Source organism: Microplitis mediator, chromosome 3 (genome assembly GCF_029852145.1).
Source record: "Microplitis mediator isolate UGA2020A chromosome 3, iyMicMedi2.1, whole genome shotgun sequence".
NCBI classification, from domain to species: domain Eukaryota; kingdom Metazoa; phylum Arthropoda; class Insecta; order Hymenoptera; family Braconidae; genus Microplitis; species Microplitis mediator.
The window spans coordinates 24165526-24188114 of NC_079971.1; the positions used below are offsets into that span (position 1 = coordinate 24165526).

Genomic DNA, 22589 nt, shown 5'->3' on the forward strand with positions numbered 1-22589 from the left:
AAACATATATTGTGTTAAAATTTAATATAAAAATTTTTTTAATGATCAATATCTTCGAACCTATGGCTTTTATCGACTTTGTGCAAAGGACCTTTTTTGTAGAAAATTAAATTTCCTAAAAAATTTGTTTGAACTTTTTTTCTGTAACTGTAATAATTTAGTCGTTAAACGTCAAAAATATAATTTATTTCTTTTTTCGATTTTTTCAATATGACTTCTATGATGTATACGAGTTAAAATATATGAGTTACAGCAAAATTGTATGGAGAACTTTTAAAGTGCATCTAATTACCTACAAATTTTCTTAACGGAAATTTTCCTTAAAATGAAATGCCACAAAGTTATAGAAATTAGAAGAAAAAAAAATCCAAATTTTCTATAAATTTCGCGGGAAAAAAATTTTAATTAAAATCAACGTAATGAAAAAAAAAATTAAAGACGTTAATTTTTTTTTGTAATGTATACAATGACATATTTCCGTGGGACTGATATATAAATTTATATATACAAATTTTTAGTTATTTATTTGTTTACTGCAACGAATGAGGTGTGAATTTTTTTTTTTAAATGGCGCGAATTTCAAATAAGAATTTCTAAGAACTTTTCAAATGTTAACTCAAATTCTAAACAATAGAAATAAATATATTTTATTTAAATTCAGTTTTTTGCCAATCGCGAATTCTCGATGATAAAACTCGTTGTCGTTCATTGTTTAAGTAAAAGCGACTAATTATTAGTACCCTTGAAATATTGATAAATAGATAATTGGCTGAAGATAATTTTGAAACGTCCGTCCACTTATATAATGCAATTAAAATAAAAAAAAATAAAATAAATTCGGAAAAACATTCGAGTTCGTAAAATAATTCGAATGGGGAAAGTTAATATGAATGGAATATGATGAAAGTTGATGATTCACTAAGTAATCGATCGATATATCGAAAAATGTGAGCAAAAAAATATTTGAAATGAACACATTTTTTTTTATTAACATGAAATTTTTTTTACTGATTAATAGAAATTTTAAATACTGAAGAAAAAAAAAATGAGATCTACATCTATGGGGAAAGACGAGAAAATCGGGTCGGCTAAAGAAATAATAGATTTTCATGCATAAGAACACGGTGAATTTTTTTTTTTTTTATTTCATTTGAAGTAATCAAATAAAATTTCCAGTTGCCATGGAAAGAAAAATTTCCCTTGGGCGAGAAAAATTGAACACCCCCTAAAAAAGTACAAAAGATTTTTTTAATAAAAAATTTTGAAACGAAAAAAATTTTTGGGGTGATCCGTTTTACCCACTGGTTCTATTTGTCCCGCCCTTCCCTTATATTGCAAATTTTTTAATTTTTTAAAAAAGCTTCAGGGTCTTGTAAAAAAATTTCATTTGTTCAAATTTCGAATCTTGTAAATTTCGGTAAATCTCAATGTAAGAAAAAAATTAATAATTACTATCGATTTCTGATGGTGTCAAAAAAAAATGTTGTTTTTCAACACACCCTTATTTATAAGCCAATTTAATGAAGACAAAAAAAATACAAAATAATATTTACAATACATTGTTTTTAAGTTTAGTTTCTATTCAAACAGAAAAGTTGTTATCAACCAGCGCATTAGTAAAATTAGACAATAATTAGTATCCTTGGAATATTGATAATTTCGAGACTGGCTGATAATTTTTTTTAGTCTAATTACAAAAGACAATTAAAAAAAAAAAAAATACAAGGAAAAACATACGAATTTCTATAATATTTCGAGCGGGGACGGTTACTATAAATAGAGTACAATATAAGTTAGTAATTCGCAAAGTACTTGGTCAATATATCGACAACATCAGAAGAAATGTAAGCAAACAAATATTTTAAATATAAATAATAAATTTTAATATTTTTTTTTTAATTTTGAATAATTATTTTGTCTATTTAAAAACGTGAACAAAAATTAATGTTTTTTTTTGGAGGTCTACAATTATTCTTTATCACTAAAAAAAATAATTTAAGATCTAATGTTATATATTACAATATTCATATTGTTTATAAAAGTTTCGCGACCTTGTAAAAAAAAAAAATTTTATTTTTATTTTAGACTTCGCGATATAAATATTATATATATTAGGGTGTGTAATTTTAAGGCTATATTTTTAACTTCCCGCTAAGAAAATTGTAAATTTTCAAAAATTCGGGAAGTTATTGGTTTCGGTCCGATTTACGAAAATCGAATTTCCATCAGATGTCGACGTTTCGAGGTCCTAGGAAGCTATCCTGACTAATTTCACGATGATGTCCGAGTGTATGTATGTGTGTACGTACGTACGTACGTACGTATGTATGTATGTAAATATTCATAACTCTTGAACGGATAAACCGATTTTGATCGTTGAGGTGTCATTCGACGCGGCTTGTTAATGTCTTGAGGCCGTAGAAATTTGAACTTAATCGGTAGGGTGCGTTCAGAGATATTTCAAAAATAAAATTTTTTTAAAAATGTTTTATTTGGATAACTTCCAATTTGTTCGATGGATTGATTCCAAAATCTAATCAGCTCTAAAACTCTATAAGCCGCGTCGAATGCCACCTCAACCATCAAAATCGGTTTATTCGTTCAAGAGAAACCGTTGACGAAAGAATTCAAAAAAAATTTTTTCCTTGGTTTTTTTGAAATTTCTCAAAAACGGCTGAATAAATCAATTTCAAAATTCGACCAGCTTTAGAACTTGATAAAACGCGTCGATTGCCACCTCAACCATCAAAATCGGTTAATTCGTTCGCGAGATATCGTGGAAGAAAGAAATGTTAAAAAATGGTTTTTTACAAAACAATGGCATACAAAAGTATTTGCGAGCTCGAAGAGCTCGAAAATATATTCACAATAATGTTTTCGAGCTCAGCGAGCTCGAAAACAGCGGGAAGTTTTGGGGCTGGCCCGCAGGGTCAACTGACAGACCGATTTTTTTTTACTGCTATACCAGAAAATCTAGTAGTATATAGAAAATAAAAAATTATGCCACTCGGCAAAAGGGTTTAAGTCCAATAGCGGCTTAGCTCATCAAAAAATTTGATTTCTCATTTAAATAACACGGGGAATGTTTTTTTTTAACTGAGTATTTTTAACTCGTGAACAAATCAATAGATCAAATTGACTAATCCATATTTTTGTAGGAAATTGAACGCTCTACAAAAAAGGCCGCTTATTATTTTTCGATCAATCCATCTGTTCTAAAGTTATTAGAGCTCGAAGTCAAGTTAGAGTAATTTTCAAGATCTTTTTACTTTTACGGCAAAACTATCAGACTTATCATAAAATATCATAGAATCTTTTTTGTAGGCAATTTTATTTCCTACAAATTTTTATCAGTAAAGTTTTTTCGAATTCCGCATTGTTTTCTAGTTATTTTCATTTCAATGTCGAGCTCTTGAAATCGATCAGAACACCACTTTTTTATGAACTTGACATTAAAATAAAAATAACTAGAAAACAATGCGGAATTCAAAAAAACTTTATTGAGAATAACTTGTAGGGAATAAAATTGTCTACAAAAAAGGTCCAATGATATTTTTTAATAGGTCTGATAGTTTCGCCGGAAAAGTAAGAAAATCTCAAAATTTAACATGAATTCGACTTCAACCTCAAATAACTTTTGAACAAATAGATTTCTCAAAAAATGATAAGAATCTTTTTATGTAGAGCATTCAATTCAATACAAAAATATGCCTCCCAATTATTCCTATAACGCATCGTTAGCTACTTATAAAAATCAGAAGACGTAAAAAAAATTTTTTCCATGTTATTCTTATGGGAAATAGAAAAGTGCAATGCGGACAATGTTAATATTAATATTGAGAGCTCTAATTCTCACAGGCTTCTTTTTTTATCTAAACAAAACTTTTGAACCTGTTTGGAAGAACAAAAAAAAATTTGTTTGTTCTAATAGATACATACATACAAACAAAAATAATTTTTTTTTATGCCGCTTTTTAATTACCGCGGTCATCACTGGGATTCGAACCCACGCTTGGCCAGTTACCAAGTTTGAACACTACGCCAACTTACCTCTCGGCCTTGGTGACTGGTTTTTTAAAATTTTAAATTGCCATTAAAGTTGAAATTGATAATCTTACAGCTGAAGACTTAATTTCATCGAAAATGTTTAAGCTAAAGTTTTTTTTGATGTTAACTGTGGCAGTGGTTTTAATTGCTACTAAAGCTAGCGCTCAGGAAGATGAAAAAAATGAAGATTGCCTTCCCAACATGGCAGAAGTATGTACACAATAGATTAATTCAGGTTATTTTAATTACTGATTAACGTTAAAATCAATTAAAACAATACACTTTTACGCTTAAGTGCAAAGAACCTAAGGAATGTTGCGGTGGACAATGTCAAGATTGGGTGTTTAAAAAGCAATGTTATGAACCACCTCAAGCTTCTGAAGCTGAAGAACCTGAAGCTGACGAACCTGAAGCTAAAGGATCTGAAGATTAGGATCCTGAATTAGGGTGATGTCAATAATTTGATATAAAAAAAAATATTTTGAGCAGATGGCCGAAGAAAAATTGTCAACTGTTGGTTTAGTAAATTATTGACATCGATTATACTTTTTTTTTAAATATTAAAATTAAAAAAACAAATTGTTTGGATTTTGTTCCATTTGGTTCATGTTATTTGATATGTAGTTGTAGCAATTATTGAATAAATAATGTTGTTAACCGTGATTTTTGTTATTATTAAACACACTGTCAAACGGAGAAAATAAGTCTCGAAAACCGGGTAATATTTATATATTTTAGTGCAACATACTAATGTCAATAAATAAATGGATTAGTTGTATCATTTATTACGAAATGTTCAGTAAAAATTATAAAATGATAATTGATACTGTGTATTTATTTTTATTGTTTTTATATCATTAATTTTATTGCTATTTCATCGGTAGTATTTATTAATAGAACAGCAATATTTATTATTATAAAACTTTGTTTATTTCCTACAAACAAACAAACAAAGTAACAATCTACATGGTTGCCTTAAGAGACGTTTTTTGTAGAACGTTAAATTTTCTACAAAAATTTATCCTGTGCTTATCTGTACGATGAGCCATTGCCGAGGTATAAAATTCCAAACTAAAAAATTTTTTTTTTCCCATGATATTTAAATGGGAAATCAAAAATCGCGACGAGTTACCTCTGAAACTTGAATTTAGAAACTGACCTTCTGTCAGAATTTTTATTTTGTCATGTACTATTGATTTCTAATGGTGCCCGAAATAAAAAAAAAAAATTTTGTTTTTCGACACACCCTAATATATAAGCCAATTTAATGAAGACAAAAAAATATAGAATAATATTTAAAATACATTGTGTTTAAGTTTAATTTCTATCCAAACAGGAAAGTCATAAAAAATGTTGTTATCGACTAGCGTTTTAGTAAAATTAGACAATTATTAGTATCCTCGGAATATTGATAATTACGAAACTGGCTAATAATTATTTTTAATCTAATTTCAAAAGGCAATTAAAAAAAAAAAAGAAAAAAAATACGAATTTATATAATAATTCGAGCGGGGACGGTTAATATAAATAGATTACAATATAAGTTAGTAATTCGTAAAGTACTTGGTCAATATATCGACAGCATCAGGAGAAATGTAAGCCAACAATTGTTTAAAATATAAATAATAAATTTTAATATTTTTTGTTAAATTTTGAATAATTATTTTGTCTATTTAAAAACGTGAACAAAAATTAATTTTTATTTTTTTGAGGTCTACAATTTTTTTTTATCACTAGAAAAAAAAATTTAAGATCTACTTTTATATATTACAATATTTGTATTGTTTATAAAAATTTCACGACCCTGAAAAAAAAAAAATTTTATTTTATATTTTATGAAATCTATATTAATCTAAAGCAAATCTTAATAGATTTTGCGATATCTATATATATATATATATATATATATATATATATATATATATATATATATATATATATATATTAAGGCTGTGCGAAATGCAAATAGTTCGAACTTAAAAAGCATTCGTATTTAATCGAACTTCGAATAGAATAATTTGAATTTCGAATTATTCGTAAATATTCGAATTAATCGAAAGTTTACAAATAATTCGCAGAGTTTTTAATAACTCGAAAATTGACAAATAGCCACACGGAAAAAGATATACCCGGAAATATATGCCCTCAAAATAGCATACATATGACAATACTAAAGATATAATCCAGATGTATACTATTTTGCCAGGATATATATTTTTTCGTGCGGGTAATTCCGAAATTTCTTTTGAACAACTAAAAATTGTAATATTTTAATATAAATTGTAATATATTGTAGTATTACGAAATAATTATCTCTGGTCACTTTAGAAAAAACGGCTCTCCATTAAATTAAAATTGAATACTTGAAAGTTAATCAGAAGTTCCTCGATTAAAATCTATAGTAATTTTAAAAGTTATGAATAATTCGAAATCTTTCGGATAATTTGGAAATTTACGACTAATTCCAAAACTTTCGAACCGAATAATCAAATTGTGTATGTAGATACATACATACAAACATAAATAATTTTTTTTTTTTTAATGTCGCTTTTTAATTACCGCGGTCATCACTGGGATTCGAACCCACGCTTGGCCAGTCACCAAGTTTGAACACTACGCCAACTTACCTCTCGGCCTTGGTGACTGGTTTTTAAAAATTTAAAATTGCAATTAAAGTTGGAATTAATAATCTTACAGCTGAAGGCTTAATTTCATCGAAAATGTTTAAGCTAAAGTTGTTTTTGATGATAACTGTGGCAGTGGCTTTAATTGCTACTAAAGCTAGCGCTCAGGAAGATGAAGAAGATTGCATTCTCAACGAGGCGAACGTATGTACACAATAAATTAATGCAGGTTACATTAATTACTGATTAACGTTAAAATTAATTAAAATAATATATTTTTGGCTTAAGTGCAAAGATGATAACGAATGTTGCAGTGGAAAATGTCGAGATTGGGGGGTTAAAAAGACATGTTATGAACCGCCTAAAGCTTCTGGAGCTAAAAAATCTGAACCTCAAGAACCTATATATGATGATTCTGAAGATTAGGATCCTGAATTTGGGTGATGTCAATAATTTGTTACAAAGAAAAATATTTTGAGCAGGTGGCCATTGAAAAATTGTCAACTGATGGTTTATTAAATTATTGACATCCATTATATTTTTTTTAAATATTAAAATTAAAAAAACAAATTGTTTGGATTTTGTTCCATTTGGTTCATGTTATTTGATATGTGGTTGTAACAATTATTAAATAAATAATGTTGTTATTATAATTATTATTTATAATTATAATTTTATAATCTTAACCCTGATCCTTACATTACTATTTACCATTATCATCATTATCATTATTATTATTATCATTATCAGCAAAATTTATTAAAAGTATATTTAATTATTGTTGAACATTAGTAATATATTTAGTTATACGGTTCAGCTATTTTTATTATGTGAAAATATATAAATTAACTAAAAGTTTGGATTAAATACTGCACAATATGAGAAAGTTACTGTCTGTATAGTAATTTATGTCGATCAGATTAATATAATAGGATTAAGTATCAGACGGCAACAAACAAATTACTATCTAGTTTTTAATTTTTATAAACCAGATAGATAAAAATAAACGATTTGTAGAGATAGCTTCTAACAATATGTATTGCAAGTCATGGAGTCTTTGTCCTAAGGAGACATCGGACCGACAGACAGAGGCTAGGACTCGCACGCGGGAGATCAGGGTTCGAATCCCGGCCGCGGCAAATATTTATTTAAAATCACTGACGGTAATTTTTAAATATCATGTAGAAATTTACTACAACACCAATGTATTTATTGATAGAATAGCTATGTTTATCAAAAGTATATTTAATTATAAGGTTCAACAATTTTTATCATGCGAAAATATATAAATTAATTAAAATTATGTCGCGTGCTTAAAGGTAAAAGGGCTTATAGCTAAGGGTTAATAGGGATTTGTGGTGAAAGGGCGTATAAAAAAATTTTTTTTTTGCCATTCGGTTTGAAATTGTCTGAAACGTAAAAATCTGTGAAAAAAAAAAAGTTGGTATCCTAAAGGTGAAAGGGCGTATCTCAAGACATACGCCCTTTCACCTTTAAGAAAATTACTACTTAAAGGTAAAAGGGCGCATAAAAAAAAATCGTATTTTTTATACCAAATGTTAAATAACGCGTTACTAGAACCAAAAGGGCGTATTAAAAAAATTTCTTTCGATCCAATCAATGTAAAAATGTAGAAAACATTAAAATCTATGGAAAAAACAAAAAAAAATTTTTTTTTGTTATACGCCCTTTTGGTTTTAAGAAAAAATTTTTTTAAAGTCATAAGGGCGTATCCTGTTTTTTCGCTTGTTATCAATTATAGGTCAGAGTAAGAGAAAAAATTGCAAGAGTAATAAAAATTATCACTCCATTACTTAATTTATCTGAACAAATATCTATTTAAGTAAAAAACCAAATTTCTTTATTTGATTTTGATCGAATCTTAAGTTTGTTATATTTTTTGTAATTCAACAATTGATGTAAAAAATATGTATAATTCGAGAATGAAAAAAATGCATTTAAAAAATTTTAAATTCTATGAGTGCAGTGAAAATTGATTTAACCACATAAATAAAATGTACTTTTAGATTTTTTAATTTTTCAAAGGTGCATTTTTTCATTTTTCAATCAAGGTTTCATTTTCTATTTTCTGTTTTTTTTTTTTTTTTTTTTTTTTTTCATCGGTATTATCAAAGTCCAATTTTCAGCGATGATAATAGTTTATAAATTTTTTTATTATTATCAAGTTATGTTCTAAAAAAAAAAATTAAAAATCTTTTTTTTTATAATCTTAGGTACAGATGATCCTGACGATGGCGATGGCATAGGACCAATACCCTGATGAATTTATTTTTTCTTCATTTTTCATTCGTTTTTTCACTTGAATAAATATTTGCTCTTATAAATTAAATTGTGGAGTGGTAATTTTGATTGGAGAGGCATTTTTTTTTCTTTCTCTGACCTATAACTGATACTAAATCGAAAAAACAGGATACGCCCTTTTACCTTTAGATCACCAAAATTTCGAATTCTTAAAAGTAAAAGGGCGTATAATTAAAGACATACGCCCTTTTACCTTTCAATTTTTTTTTTTTTCAATTTTAAGCGTAGAATGTGTCTACTACTCGATTGGCAATAAAAAAAAAAGTATGCGCCCTTTTACCTTTGCAAAGGTAAAAGGGCGCATAAATTGTTATAAGCCCTTTTACCTTTAAGCACGCGATGTATTATGTGCGCTTTTGCATTTTCCGAATAATTTTTTTTTATTAATGCAGATTTCAAATAAAAATATGAAATTAATCTTTGCCGGAATCATTTAAAATTAATTTAAGTTTTTATGAATAAAAAAAAAGTATATGCATGTTATTTAAACTGAGTTTCTAAACTATCAGTAATTTCAAATGATAAAAGTAATAATTATATTATCGGTCAGCGTTTAAGTAAAATAGACTAATTATTAGTACCCTTGAAATATTGATAAGTATAAAATTAATCGAAGGAAGTTTTTAAACTAGTCCACTTATATATTGCAATTAAGAAAAAAATTAAAATAATGAGTGACATGCGAATTTCTAAGCGATCGCGAGTGGGGTTGGTTAGTATAAATAGGGGAAGATAATCATCAATAATTGACAGTACGTGGCCGATATACCGGTGACATCACCTAAAATGTAAGCAAATAAATATTTTAAATATTGATCATACATTTGCATATTGTTTTAAAAATTTATATATAATAATTTTCTTTGCAATGCGAGACGATCTTGTACCTGAGAAAAATTTTTTTTATAAAATTTTATGAAATTTCATAAAGTTTAGGGAAATTATATGAATTCTGTAATACGCGTATTTATTTTATATAATAAAGTAAATAATTTTTTTGGTATTTTAAATAGCCATTAAAATTAAAATTAATAATCTTACAGCTGAAGACTTAATCTGATAGAAAATGTCGAAGCAAAAGTTATATTTATTGTTAGTTGTGTCAGTGGCTTTATTTGCTACTAAAACTTGGGCTCAGGAATCTCCTAAAGAAGAACAAAAAGAAGAACAACCGATGCCAGAAGAAGGAGGAGAAGGAAAGTGTCTTGCACATTTCGATGAGGTATCAACACAACATATGACTATTCATTCTAGCAATTACTATTTAATGTAAAAATATAACAAAATTATAAATTTTTTATCAAAGTGCGAAGATGACGACGAATGCTGCGATGGTCTAATATGTAAAAATTTGTTAATTAAATGGGTGTGTGATAAAGAGATTGACACTGGAGGATATGAACCTGAAAAGATTGAAGCTGGAGAACCTATACCTGAAAAATCTAAATCTGAAGAACCTGAATCTGAAACTGAGTAATGCCAATAATTTATTGTTATTACAAAATTTTTTTAACAGGTGGCTACTGAAAAATTTTCAACTTTCGGGTTTTCAAAATTATTTACATGTAATATTTTTGAAAAAATTATATTTAATGATTTTATCCAAAGTCTGTTTCTATTTAATATATCAAAATGTGAATTCTAAATATCAATATATATGAATGCATTATATTCTTAATTTATAACCCAATGTACTGTAAAAATTATAAAATGATAATTAAAACTGTGTATTAATTCATATAATTTTTATATCATTACGTTTATTGTTATTTCATTGGCCTTCATTATTAATAGAAGAGTAATTTATTATTAACAACATGCCAGACATCTTGGAGCATCGGTAATATACTCGATGTCTCTAGATGGATAGAATAGTTTATGTAATTAATGGAGGAAGAAAAATGCCATTAAATTCGTGTCAATTAATGGAGGTACACGGAAAGAAAATTATGGGAAGTTTTGCTATGCATTATGGGAATGGTTCCCATAATGGTATGGGAATAGTACCTATACTACTATAGGGATGGTTCCCATATATTATGGGAACCATTCCCATAATAGTATGAGAATAGTTCCCATACCATTATGGGAATGGTTCCCATATTGGTATAGGAACTATTCCTATAATATTATGGGAACTATTCCCATAATGTTATGGGAACCATCCCTATAATATCATAAAATTTTTTTTTTGCACAATAGTGTAGAAATTTCCCAAAATTTGAATTTTCTTGAATTTTTTGTGCTGACAAAAAATTTTTGCTAAAAATTTTAATGTTTTTTTGCCAAATACGATTTTTTTTTTCAATGTTTGAATTTTTGTTTTTATGTTTAATAATATTTCTGTGTATTGTAGAAGTGATTGCCACACTTCTTTAAAATAATTTTTTCATGATAATATGGGAACCATTCCCATAATATTATAGGAATGGTTCCTATAATAGTATGGGAACTATTCCCATAATATTATGGGAATGATTCCCATAATGGTATAGGAACCATTCCAATTGCATTATGGGAATCATTCCCATAATATTATGGGAATAGTTTCCATACTATTATAGGAACCATTCCCATAATATTATGGGAATGGTTCCTATAATATTATAGAAAGTATTCCTATAAATTATAGGAACCATTCCTATAATTATAGGAATCATTCCTATAGTGTTATGGGTATCATTCCCATAATTATAGGAACTATTCCTATAATTATGGGAAACATTCCTATAATTATAGGAACCGCTCCCATAATTTATGGTCGTAATTCCTATGATGGTATAGGAAAAAATTTCACAAAATTATGGGAACCGCTGCTATAATTTTCTTTCCGTGTAGAAGTTTATTAGTCGTTTAGTTTTTATGAAGCTCTGGTCGTTTTACCCCTTCGGTCATTGCCGGTGTCGGTTTATGAGTTAAAAATGTCTGGTAGCTCCTTTTAATCTCAATGGCAATGGGCCAAACCTCAGCCCCCATGAAAAAAAATTTTTTTTATATATTCTAAGATATATTTAATATATTTAAAATATATGAAATATATACGAAAATCGGCCAAAACTTAGCTATTTAGAATATATTTTTAATACATATTTTATATATATTTATGTATTTTTTATATATTTTTTTATATGAAAAATATATTTTTTTTATAATTTAACATATATTTTTTTAATAAATTTATTTCATGGGGGAGAGAACCGAAAGATTTTACAACTATTTTGTAAAAAATGTATTCGACAACCAGACTGGGATTCGAACCCACGTCCAACTGCAAACCGTATTCAAGTACAAGAAGATTTACCACTTGGTCATGGAGAGCGATATAAGTGAGGTTAAAAAATTAAGCTGACGGTGCACTGATCTAAACTTCCCCCGCATAGAGAATGACCTCGGAGATCACCCCCCCCCCCCTACTGATCGTTTTCTATACCGCGCATGCGTAAGAAAAATTGGGAAAAAATTTAGCACATGCATAGAACACCCAGAGTGGGAGTAAAAATCTGAACCACCCGAGGTACACTGGATGAGACAATTTTACACATGCGCGTGATGATTAATTGAATACGCATGCGTCGTCTAGAGATGTTAGTCATCGTCATAAGGCAGCTACATTCAAAGTGACGTCATAAAAGAGGGAGCTATTTAGCCTACAAAAATCGTATATATCATTTTTCTATTATTACATTAAAATGGAAATAACTAGAAAATTATGCGGAATCCGAAAAAACTTTATCAAAGATAATTTGTAGGGAATGAAATTGTCTACAATAATGGTCCTATAATAATTTATGACAAGCCTGATAGTTTCGCCGGAAAAGTAAAAAGATCTCGAAATTTACTATAAGTCGACTTCTAGCTCCAATAACTTTTGAACAAATGGATTTATCAAAAAATTATAATAAACGTTTTTTGTAAAATATGTAAATTAATTAAAATGATGTATTATGTGCGCTTTTGGATTTTCCAAATACTTTGTTTTTATTAATGCAGATTTCAAATAAAAATATGAAATTAATATTTGTCGGAGTAATTTAAATTAATTTAAGTTTTATGTATATAAAAAAAGTATATGCACGTTATTTAAACTTACTTTCTAAACTACCAGTAATTGCAAATGATAAAAGTAATAATTATGTTATCGGTCAGCGCTTAAGTAAAGTAGACTAATTATTAGTACCCTTGAAATATTGATAAGAATAAGATTAATCGAAGGAAGTTTTTAAACTAGTCCACTTATGTATTGCAATTAAGAAAATAATTAAAATAATGAGTGACATGCTAATTTCTAAGCGATCGCGAGTGGGGTTGGTTATTATAAAGAGGGGAAGATAATGATTAACAAATAAATATTTTAAATATTGATAATACATTTGCATATTGTTTTAAAAATTTATATACAATAATTTTCTTTTTAATGCGAGACGTACTTGTACCTAAGAAAAATTTTTTTTATAAAATTTTATGAAATTTCATAAAGTTTAGGGAAATTATATGAATTCTGTAATACGCGTATTTATTTTATATAATAAAGTAAATAATTTTTTTTGTATTTTAAATAGCCATTAAAATTAAAATTGATAATCTTACAGTTGAAGACTTAATCTGATAGAAAATGTCGAAGCAAAAGTTATATTTATTGTTAGTTGTGTCAGTGGCTTTATTTGCTACTAAAACTTGGGCTCAGGAATCTCCTGAAGAAGAACAAAAAAAAGAACCGATGCCAGAAGAAGGAGGAGAAAGAAAGTGCACTCCCCGGTCCAACGAGGTATCAACACAACATATTACTATTCGTTATAACAATCACTGATTAATGTAAAAATATAGTAAAATTATATATTTTTTATCAAAGTGCGAAGATGACGACGAATGTTGCGACGACCTAGTATGTAAAGATTTCTTCGTTGGAAAGTGGTGTGAGAAGGACATTAAGGTTGACTATGTACCGGAAAAAATTGAACCCGGAGAACCTATACCAAAAAAATCTGACCCAGAAGAACCTGAACCTGAACCTGAAGCACCTGAACCTGAAGATTAGAAATCTGAATCTGATTGATGCTAATAATTTGTTATAAAAAAAATTTCTAACAGATGACTAATGAAAATTTTTAAATGTTTCGGGTTTTTAAAATTTTTGATGTCGATTTTTTTATTTACAAAATTCATTGTAAAAATTTGCTAATAAATATTTTGATTTCCTCATTTATTTTATTTTATTCAATGTGTATGTGATAAAATTTATTTAACACATTATGATTTTTGTTACTATTTAACACACTGTTAAATTGAGAAAAAATAGGCCTCGGAAATCGGCCAATATTTTATATATTTTACTACAACACACTAATGTCAATAAATAAATGCATTAGTTGTACCATGGTACAAACATATATGATTTTATATATTTTAACCGTGTATTGTTTTTTCATACGGGCATTGATTACCAAATGTTTAGTAAAAATTGTAATAGTAGTTTATCTATCGAGTGCGATCGTGTCTTAGACTCGATTGTACTAGATAAATACATTAGTTTTTGTGACAGATATTTGAAATTTATACATTTAGTTCCTATAAATGGCAGGTTATAAATCCGCGTTTATTTATTTGGTACACTGAAAAAAAGAAATATTTGTCCCAAATAAATCAATTTATTTGTGGCTTTTTTTTAAATATTTCTTAATGACAAATAAATATATTTGGTACAACAAAATATGACAGTTGATTCAAATAATTTTATAATTTGACGGAAATATATAATTTATTTGTGGTAAGTAATTGATATATTTGTGGTAAAGATATTAAATTTGTGACAAATAACCTAAAATTTGGCGATACTATACATATATTTGAAGCCCTTATTTATTTGTAGCAATTGGATCATTTCTTTACCACAAATAAATCACTTATTTCACGCAATTAAACTACTCAAATATATTATATCTTTCTCACAATTAAATATTTATTTGGCCATATCCAAATATACGATATCTTTGGCTCAAATAAATCTTAGTTGGCTCAAATAAATCTTTTTTTCAGTGTAAGATTGTTTTGAGTATTTGTTGAAAATTAGAGAGAAGTCGGTAAGTGGACGAATTCAAATGATGATGAAATTTGTCACAAGATGGCTCTTTAAGTTACTTCAATATTTTTTGGTCGTTTGCTATCGCACATGTAACCAAAAAATATTTTTTGATCCGATGATGACGTCACTATTAGAACGATTAGATATCTTTTTTACCAGCTGTATCTCATCTAATATTTTTAGCTGCCGGCTATAGGCGCTAAATGTTGTAGATTTCAAGTGTCTGTCACAAAAAACGATTATTAATACTGTATGGGAAAATTAATAGGTCAACTCTATTTATGGTTTTGCAAAAAAAAATATCGGTTCTGTCCACCCTTCCCATATATTTTTTTTTTATCTTTAAAAAATTCAAAATCTCCTCGAAATTTGGCTTAAATTGAGACAATATTAATTCCCAATTGTTTACATTTCTATTGCGCCCACAGAAAATTTTTTTTTATAAGGTGTATAAATTTTTATGAAATATTTAATTTTTATGCGATACGAATATCTACCAGTCGTTATAACCTTGCGGTTTACTGATAATATACCTGCAATATTATTAAAAAAAAAAAAGAAATAGCATAACAAATTATGAATAATTGCACCCTGTGAAATAATTATACTTAAAAATTGTTCGATAACTTTTCGAAACTACAATATTAGATATGAAAAAAAACAACAAAACAGTTATCAGTTGCCTTGATAAATTTAGTGGGGATAAATTTTGAATATAAAAACTCTGCGGCAAAACTTTTACACAAAACACCTCTTCAGTTTGCTAAAAGCCGCTTCGAGTTTAGTTGTAAGTCAAAAATTATTTATTTATTTCTAATCCTATTATTAATATTCATAATAATGATAATGTAATATAATATTATAATTTAATGTCTTAGAGTCTACAATTGGTGGTTTAATTAACGAAATCATGAAGCTTACACTTTTATTAGTTCTTTTGGTAGCCATTTTTGGTATGGTCTCATCAAGACAGTGCATCACTGAGGGTAGATATGTATGTTTCAAATTGATGATTCATTTATGATGATTTTTGAATGACGTTTAATTTTACGTACTTATAAATATCGCGTGCCAAATGCCAAAAGGGCGTATAAAAATTATACGCCCTTTTGGCTTTAAAGAACCAAGAGGGCGTACAATTTTTTTTTTGTGTCAATCGTTTTGTAGACATGTTCTAAGTCTAAAAATGAAAAAAAAAATTTCAAAGCCAAAAGGGCGTATGTCTCAAACACTAGCTTTCCACCATACGCTCCGCATGGCGTTGAATATAAGAACGAATATTGAACTTTATTATCTCTAGCTTATAATCATTAATTATTTGGGAATTTCCTAGTTGATTAAAAATTAAAGTTGATGATTATTTTAATTACATTGGACTGTCCAAGATGATGAAAAATTAAAGTTAGTACCATCGAAAATGTTGACTTTTTCAAAATTTTTTTTCATAACAACCTTCTCCGGGCAATTTTGAAGACTGTTTTTCGAAATTTTTAAAAGTCCTGATTTTTTTTTATACGCCCTTTTGGCTTTAGACCGACAATTTCCTAAAGCCAAAAGGGCGTACATTTTAAGATACGCCCTTTTGGCGTTAGTAAGTCAAAATTTTTTTTTCTGCAGATCTTTACGTTTCGAGCGATTCTAAAAAGAATGGCAAAAAAAAATTTTTTTATACGCCCTTTTGGCATGGAACCCTATCTAACTGCTGTAATATGCCCTTTTGGCATTTGGCACGCGATATACACGGAAAGAAAATTATGGAAACGGTTCCCATAATTCTATAAAATTTTTTCCTATACCAACATAGGAATTATGACTATAAATTATGGGAGCAGTTCCTATAATTGTATGTTTTTATTAAAAAGGAATATCTCCCATAATAGTATGAGAATGATTCCCATACCATTATGGGAATGGTTCCCAGAATGGTATGGGATCTAATCCCATACTACTATAGGAACTTTCCTGTTTAAAAAATCTCATAGAATCCAATAGACAAAATCGTCGTGACTGTCGGTAAATCGCCATTTTAAATCCGAGTTACGTAATTTACTATTAATTTTCTAGTGTAATCAGGAAGACGCGAAATGTTGTGCAAGCATGTATTGTAAAGACAATCAATGTTTTGAAAAACCGTAAGTTAACCACCAGCTTGTTGGCTGAAGAAATGCCTGTAAGTTTATAAAATAAATAAATAAATATATATGCAGACAACAAAGAAAATATATGATCTAACTTTAAGTCTTGATTCAACTTTACGCTTTATAAAAATTGATATGTTCTGTACTTTTATTTTAATTTATAAATAATACAATAAATTATTTATCAATCTGTACATGTTGTTTATTTAATTTCATCTCCCGTTGATCTATTGTTTAAAACCTTAAAATATTCCCCATGGAAAAAATTTACATGACGAATATATTAAAAATATATTTCTGCATATAAATAATATATAAACGTAATATAACAAAAATATACGTCAAATATAATGAAAATATAAAAGAATATATGCTACATATAAAAAATATATAAATAAAATATATAGGATTATATAACTTTTGGCCGATTTTCGTACATATAAAATATATGTTCAATATAATGAAGTTATATGTATAATATATTTTGTATGGATAATCATAAAGGCAGTAAAAGTTCAAAGAAATATATACTAAATATATTAGCTTTATATTTAAAATATAATTGATGGAATATATTGTGAATATATGTTGAATATATTTACTTTCTAAGGAAAATATAATCAAAATATATGTGACGTATATTTAAATTATATTAAAAATATAAGTAGGTACTTCTAAAAAAAATATATGCAGATTATAGTAGGTGTAGGGGAGGGTGGGGCAGAGCGGCCCCCCTGAAATTTTGATAAAAAAAAAAATTTTTTTTTTTTCGACTAATTACTATAAATCCGATATGTTTGCGCATTTTTACTCCTACGCATGACATTTGGGGCAAAATGAACAAGTCCAAAATTTCGAAAAAGTGATTTTTTCATATTTTTATCGTCAAATTAAAAAAAAATTATTATAATTACACATTTCTAGCCCTACGCATGACACCTGGGGCAAAATGGACCAGCCGAAACTTCCGAAAAAATTATTTTTCCATATTTTTCGGCCGTTTCTCTATGTAAGAGGCAAATTTGGTCACTAAAAATTTATAAAAATTAAAATTTTTTTTTTTGTTGATAAATTTTTGAAATAAAGTAAAATTATAGAATTGATGTTTTTTTTTATAAAATAAAAATTAGTAATTAAGGTAATCGAGAGTGAACGATTTTTTACGCTTTCAAAAATTTTTTTCGAGTAATATAAGACCAAAAATAGTTGTCAAGAGAAAGAAATACATTCTTAATGATGAAAACAATTTAAAAAAGAAAAGAACGAACAAAAAAATTTTTTTATCACTTTTTGGAGAGGGGCCGCTCTGCCCCACAAAAAAAAAAAATTTTTTTTCAGAATTTTGGCAAAATGTCCATACATTTGTTCGAAATAGGACAAAAGTAAAGTGATCTTATGGTTGAAAGCCACAAAAAATAATAATTGGCTTAGGGGGGCCGCTCTGCCCCACCCTCCCCTATATATAAAATATAAAGAATGATATATAATCTAAATATATTGAAAATATATATAAAATATCAGCCGAACATATAATTGAAATATAGAAAGAATATATTTCGAGAAAAATTATTCCAAAATGACTTGGGGGACCTATAATGGAGTTTTCTTTGGAAAATTTGGGCCTGAAAAGTTAGGGGAGGTAACCTGCAAGGGTGCCTAGAAAAACCGGTCCAAATTTGTCACACGGGTTTTTGTAGGAGTTTTTTTTTAGGAGTTCCTAAATGCATTTGCATGGTCATGACCATAAAGACCGTCATTAAAGTCTTCGAAAGAAAAATTTGGGCTTGAAAAATGTAGGAGTAGTAACTTGCGACGGTGTCTTCAAAAAAAGTTCCAAAATAGTCATAGGGGTCTTTGTGGGAGTCTTTCTAGAAGAAATTCGTGCCTGAAAAAAATGGGGATGGTAACCGGCAGAAGTGCCTGGACAAAAAAATCAAAAATTTTCATAGGAGCCAGGTAATCAGTCATATTCTTTTCAGGCCTAAATTTCTCCTAGAAAGACGCCCATAAAAGCCCCTGTGATAATTTTGGAACTTTTTTGTAGGCACCCTCACAAGTTACTACCCCTATATATTTCAGGCCCAAATTTTTCTTAGGAAAACTCGTACAAAGGCCCCTATGAAAAATTTTTGAATAACTAGATAGTAATTCCTATTATTTAATTTTCTCAGTGTATATTAATTTTTTAAATATTTTATTTTCGTGCAATTTGAATATCTACCGGTCGTTATAACCTTGCGGTTTACTGATAATGCGCATGCATAATTATTTAAAATGAAATATATCAATGGCATAACAAATTAAAATAATTGCTTTCCGTTAAATAATTCAACTACAAAATTATTATATAACTCCTCGAAATGGTCATACAGGATATGAAAGAAAAAAAAAATTATCACTTACCTTGAAAAAATTAGTGGGGATAATTTTAGAGTATAAAAACCCTGTGGCAAAAGCTTACCCTCAAAATACCTCTCCAGTTTGCTGAAAGTCACTTCGAGTTTAGTCGTAAGTCAAAAATTATTTATTTATTTCTAATATCAGTATAAATATTTATAATAATAATAATAATAATAATGCAATATAATATTAAAATTTAATGTATCAGAGTCTACAGTTGGTAGTTTAATGAACGAAACCATGAAGCTCACACTTTTATTAGTTCTTTTGGTAGCCATTTTTGCTATGGTCTCATCAAGACAGTGCATGGATGTGTCCAGACCGGTATGTTTTCTGCTTCTGATTAACAATACCCTATTTTAAAAAATCCACAGAGGAATCCAACTTTGATTTCCATATGGGTTCCTGCATGGTCGCTTCGGTTGATTCCTATTGGAAACCATATAGGAATCCTGCATAGGTTCTTATGTAGTTTCCCATAAGAATTCACACCACCCCATATTCATATAAGAATCTAATACCGATTCCTATGTGGATTCTTACAATAATTTCCCACGGGACTCCATATCATGGAGAAATCTTTAGGAAGCCTAGTTTAGATTTCCATGGGGATTTACTATGTACATAAATATTTTACATAGAAATCCGGGTACCCATAGTTTTCTATATGAAATCCTTATATGAGATTCCAGGTATTCATAGTTTCCCCTATGGATTTGTTTACGACATTTCCCTTATGAAAAAACTTTATATGTGAAAACATATATGATAGAATATATGACTATTATAATGTGATATATTGTACAATATATAAAATAATATTTATATTTTTGCCGTATTAATATATGATAATATATTGAAAAAAAATATATTGCTACAATATATTATCAATATATTTATCAATATATGACTTTTTATGTATGTTTTACATATATATTTTAATATATCTTTTTTATATTGACATATTATATTGAAAGTAGTATATTAATTAATATATAGTATTTTTTATATTTTTTATATATGTTTTCCAATATATTTTTTATATATGTTTTCCAATATATTGCGAAATATATGGTTTCCAATATATTGTAAAATATATGGCACTTTTTTTACTTTTCTTAGGTTATTGCCAGTAAATATAAGGTCAATGAAAAGAAGGAGAAAAAAGAATAAATTTGACTTTTTTTTGTGGAATTGTGTAGAAATTGAAAAAGTATATTGAAAAAATAAAATTTTCAATATATTGCGAAAAATATAAGTTTTAATATACTGGAAAAATATAATTCCAATATACCGCGAACCATATATTTAATCATATAAATTCTTTCATATATAATCAATTATATAGAGACCATATACCACGAATTATATGAGTCAAAATATATGGATATATATATCGTTTATTATATTATACTTATAAATTATATATATACTATCCATATATGATAAGAATATATTGAGCATTATATGATATAATATATATAGAAAAATACAAAACATTATATACAAGTAAATATATTATGATAAATATATAATCCAATATATGTAAAAAACATTTATTTTTCAATATAGATATATTTGCCGCTATATATTTATCACATATTCACAATATATTTTTTTATATACTTTTAACAATATATAGCTTTTCCATGCGGGTTGCCGACGCGAAGAAACTATTCTTGTTGAAAATGCTATGGTGTCATAGTAATACCGAACCATATTGGCCACCTAATGGAAATTGCAATAAACAGATACAAAAATTACTATTATCATAGTAAAATTTACAATGATTACGTAATTTGTGATATAATCCTTGTTATTTTTGCTATGGCCATAGTAATTTCTCCATATGTTTATTTGAATTTTCGTCAGGTGGCCAACATGGTCCTGCATTACTATGACACCATAGCATTTCGTAAAAGAATAATTTCTCCGTGTAAGTATCGTTAAGTTTCTTCACAAAAACTCGTGTAGTTTAAAAAACTCGCCTTAAAACTTGACACTCGTTTTCATAAAAACGCGCCTTGAATTTCCCTGTTTAAAAAGCATCATCGAATAAGAGATTCTCATAAATTTTCATAGAGCTTTTACGAAAATTTATGAATTTTATGAGAAAATGCTATAGTCAAGTTAAGCCTTACACGCGGCTATAAAAGTCTATAGTTTTTTAGAGCGAGGCTTAGGCTCATTTCCAACGTGGCGACTGTCGGTAAGTCGCCATTTTAAAGCCAAATTACATAAATATCTATTAATTTTTCAGTGTAATGACTCAGACATGAAATGCTGCCGTGACTTAGTATGTACTGATGATCAATGCACTTATAAAACAAGTGGTTAACCACCAGTTTTTTGGGTGAAGATACGCCTGTAAGTTTATTAAATAAAAATATATGCAGAAGAAAATTTATAATTTTTTTAATTTTAATGATATTTATTTAAGCGGTCTGATGGCAGCCTTCACTCAAAATAAACTTCGAACATACAGTTATTGTTCTGAACCCCAAATAAAAAATGAATCGAAAAATTTTACAGATAGATATTAATAAAAATTACTGATGGAATTGTCATCATTTAATTATGCCGCTATAATATATAAATAAAATTTTTTTTTCGTCTTGATTCAATTGTATGTTTTGTTTAAGTAAAATATGTTCTGTATTTGTTTTGTAATCTATAATTAATGTAATAAATTACATATCAATCTGTACATATTATGTATTTAATTTTATCTCCCGTTGATCCATCGTTCAAAACTTTGACATAACCTTCATTGTGTATATCTTTAGTTTCATTTCCGGTAATCAACTGACCCCGCATGAAAAAACTTTATATGTGAAAACATATATAATAAAATTTATGAATATTATAATGTGATATATTGTACAATATATAAAATAATATTTATATTTTTGCCGTATTAATATATGATAATATATTGAAAAAAAATATATTGCTAGAATATATTATCAATATATTTAT

At 27.7% G+C, this 22589-nt stretch overlaps 3 protein-coding genes and 2 long non-coding RNA genes across 7 annotated transcripts in view; all 5 read left to right on the forward strand.

Moving 5' to 3' along the window:
* LOC130665783 (uncharacterized) overlaps positions 1-22589 on the forward strand; it is a 48340-nt gene that overhangs the window by 7823 nt on the left and 17928 nt on the right. The window lies entirely within an intron of this gene.
* Positions 1751-10586, forward strand: LOC130665785 (uncharacterized). 2 transcript variants are annotated; one of them, XM_057466375.1, is made up of 3 exons: positions 1751-1844; positions 10037-10215; positions 10300-10586. In XM_057466375.1, exons 2-3 carry the CDS (start codon positions 10060-10062, stop codon positions 10468-10470), a joined length of 327 nt encoding a protein of 108 aa, XP_057322358.1. In that variant the 5' UTR covers positions 1751-1844; positions 10037-10059; the 3' UTR covers positions 10471-10586. The 2 variants fall into 2 exon arrangements, with proteins under 2 accessions (XP_057322358.1, XP_057322357.1); XM_057466374.1 differs by lacking the exon at positions 1751-1844 and adding an exon at positions 9622-9781.
* Positions 13356-14192, forward strand: LOC130665784 (conotoxin Lv15a-like). Of its 2 annotated transcripts, none has more exons than XM_057466373.1 (3): positions 13356-13493; positions 13583-13758; positions 13843-14192. In XM_057466373.1, exons 2-3 carry the CDS (start codon positions 13606-13608, stop codon positions 14026-14028), a joined length of 339 nt encoding a protein of 112 aa, XP_057322356.1. In that variant the 5' UTR covers positions 13356-13493; positions 13583-13605; the 3' UTR covers positions 14029-14192. The 2 variants fall into 2 exon arrangements, with proteins under 2 accessions (XP_057322356.1, XP_057322355.1); XM_057466372.1 differs by having other exon boundaries at positions 13361-13523.
* LOC130665788 (uncharacterized) lies at positions 15710-17404 on the forward strand. The gene is made up of 3 exons (XR_008989589.1): positions 15710-15859; positions 15951-16066; positions 17137-17404. It is a non-coding gene; the product is annotated as an uncharacterized LOC130665788 (long non-coding RNA).
* On the forward strand, positions 19584-22317 carry LOC130665787 (uncharacterized). The gene is made up of 4 exons (XR_008989588.1): positions 19584-19718; positions 19819-19934; positions 21871-21977; positions 22051-22317. It is a non-coding gene; the product is annotated as an uncharacterized LOC130665787 (long non-coding RNA).

Excerpts from the sequence above, each read along its gene's own strand:
- LOC130665785 (XM_057466375.1), top strand. The coding sequence starts at position 10,060 with ATGTCGAAGCAAAAGTTATATTTATTGTTAGTTGTGTCAGTGGCTTTA. Across the intron at positions 10,216-10,299 it reads GTCTTGCACATTTCGATGAG|TGCGAAGATGACGACGAATG; the intron begins GTATCAACACAA and ends TTTTTATCAAAG.
- LOC130665784 (XM_057466373.1), top strand. The coding sequence starts at position 13,606 with ATGTCGAAGCAAAAGTTATATTTATTGTTAGTTGTGTCAGTGGCTTTA. Across the intron at positions 13,759-13,842 it reads GCACTCCCCGGTCCAACGAG|TGCGAAGATGACGACGAATG; the intron begins GTATCAACACAA and ends TTTTTATCAAAG.